Raw genomic sequence first — 1,242 nt, 5'->3', positions numbered from 1 at the left:
GGTACCTTGGCTTCACTCTCAGCCAAGAGCGCGGGCTTTGGGGCGCCCATCTGCCAGAGATGGTGTGTGACCCAGTCAGTGGTTTCCCTTAACAAGCCTCTAACCTTGGGTGAGAGGCAGGTCCTGGGCTCCCCACCCTCTAGGATTCCTCTCCCACTCATTGGGGACGCCACCGCTGCTGTGAAGACTTAAGCAGTTTTGTGACTTTCTCCCACTTAAATGGAAATTTCATGATTTTCCCAGGCTTCTCTGTCAGGAGCCGCATGGCAGCCCCCTCACCGCAAAGGAACCGCTCTGGAGTTTTACGCCCTCCCCACACCCCATCCCTGGGGATGGGAAGGATGTTCCGTGACTCTCGGGTATGCTGTCTAAGGCTAGGATGGAAAGTCACAGCCTGCAGCCTGGATTGAGTCGAGGGAAGCTGCCGGGTCCCTGCCTGTCGGTCTCCGGGTGTGTCCATAGAATTGCGGAGGACTGGTCCCCAGCGCGGGAACCCAAGCGGCACTACCCGAAGCGTCGCCCCGCTGGCCCGCTCAAAGGCTAGCCAGCACCTGGAGGGCAGGACCTAGTTGCTTCTGCCCACACCCATTGCGGGAGGATGGCAGGACCAAGCGTGGCATAGCGGCGGGAGAAACCTAGAGAACTGCTGATCCAGTTTGTTCACGAGGCACAGGGCGGACTTCACTCTCCGGACAGCTCCTAGCCTCAGGAAGAACCCACCCAAACTCCAGCCCGGGAGACGGACTTAGGATCAGGCTGGGGTTCTGCGGGGGAGCAGGATACAGACTAAGCCGACACGGGCTGGGTGTACACGCGTGGGAGCGTGCTTTGGGGGCACCCCGCAAACCCCCGGACCGGCCCGCGGACCCTCGGGGAGGAGGGAGTGGCAGCCGGGGAACTAAGGGAGATCAAGGGACACCTCTCAAAGTGACGCCCCCAACAGGTCGGGATTTGGAATTGGCAGGGGCAGAAATCCGGACCTCCCAGGGCCTGCTCCGCTCACCCCACCGCCCCTGCCCGAAACCCGGGCACTGAGCTCGTCTGCCCCCAGGGGCGCCCCGTCGGTTGCGGACTTCCTCCAGCCGACCTGCCCGTGCACATGAGGCCGCTGCCCCCGCCGCAGGAGCCGGCGCCCCCCTTACGGTGCCGGTGGTGATGCCATGCCCCGCCACCACGCGGGAGGAGAGGAGGGCGGTGCCGCCGGGCTCTGGGTGAGGAGCGGCGCGGCGGCGGCGGCGGCGG

General features: G+C 64.5%; 1 protein-coding gene across 3 annotated transcripts in view; it reads left to right on the top strand.

The window, feature by feature from the left end:
- Nucleotides 1–216: 216 nt before the first annotated feature.
- Kcnq5 (potassium voltage-gated channel subfamily Q member 5) overlaps nucleotides 217–1,242 on the top strand; it is a 529,997-nt gene continuing 528,971 nt past the window's right edge. For 2 of the 3 annotated variants that reach the window (XM_026785581.1, XM_013351081.2), the window contains exon 1: nucleotides 218–1,211. In XM_026785581.1, the coding sequence (XP_026641382.1) occupies nucleotides 1,161–1,211 (51 nt within the window). In that variant the 5' untranslated portion in view covers nucleotides 218–1,160. Of the gene's footprint in view, nucleotides 1,212–1,242 lie in introns of all 3 variants that reach the window. The other variant, XM_026785580.1, reaches the window with a different exon arrangement.

The sequence above is a fragment of the Microtus ochrogaster genome, linkage group LG2 (assembly GCF_000317375.1).
Source record: "Microtus ochrogaster isolate Prairie Vole_2 linkage group LG2, MicOch1.0, whole genome shotgun sequence".
NCBI lineage: Eukaryota > Metazoa > Chordata > Mammalia > Rodentia > Cricetidae > Microtus > Microtus ochrogaster.
Note: the sequence above shows the minus strand (reverse complement) of the source record. Positions and strands in the feature narration are given on the sequence as shown.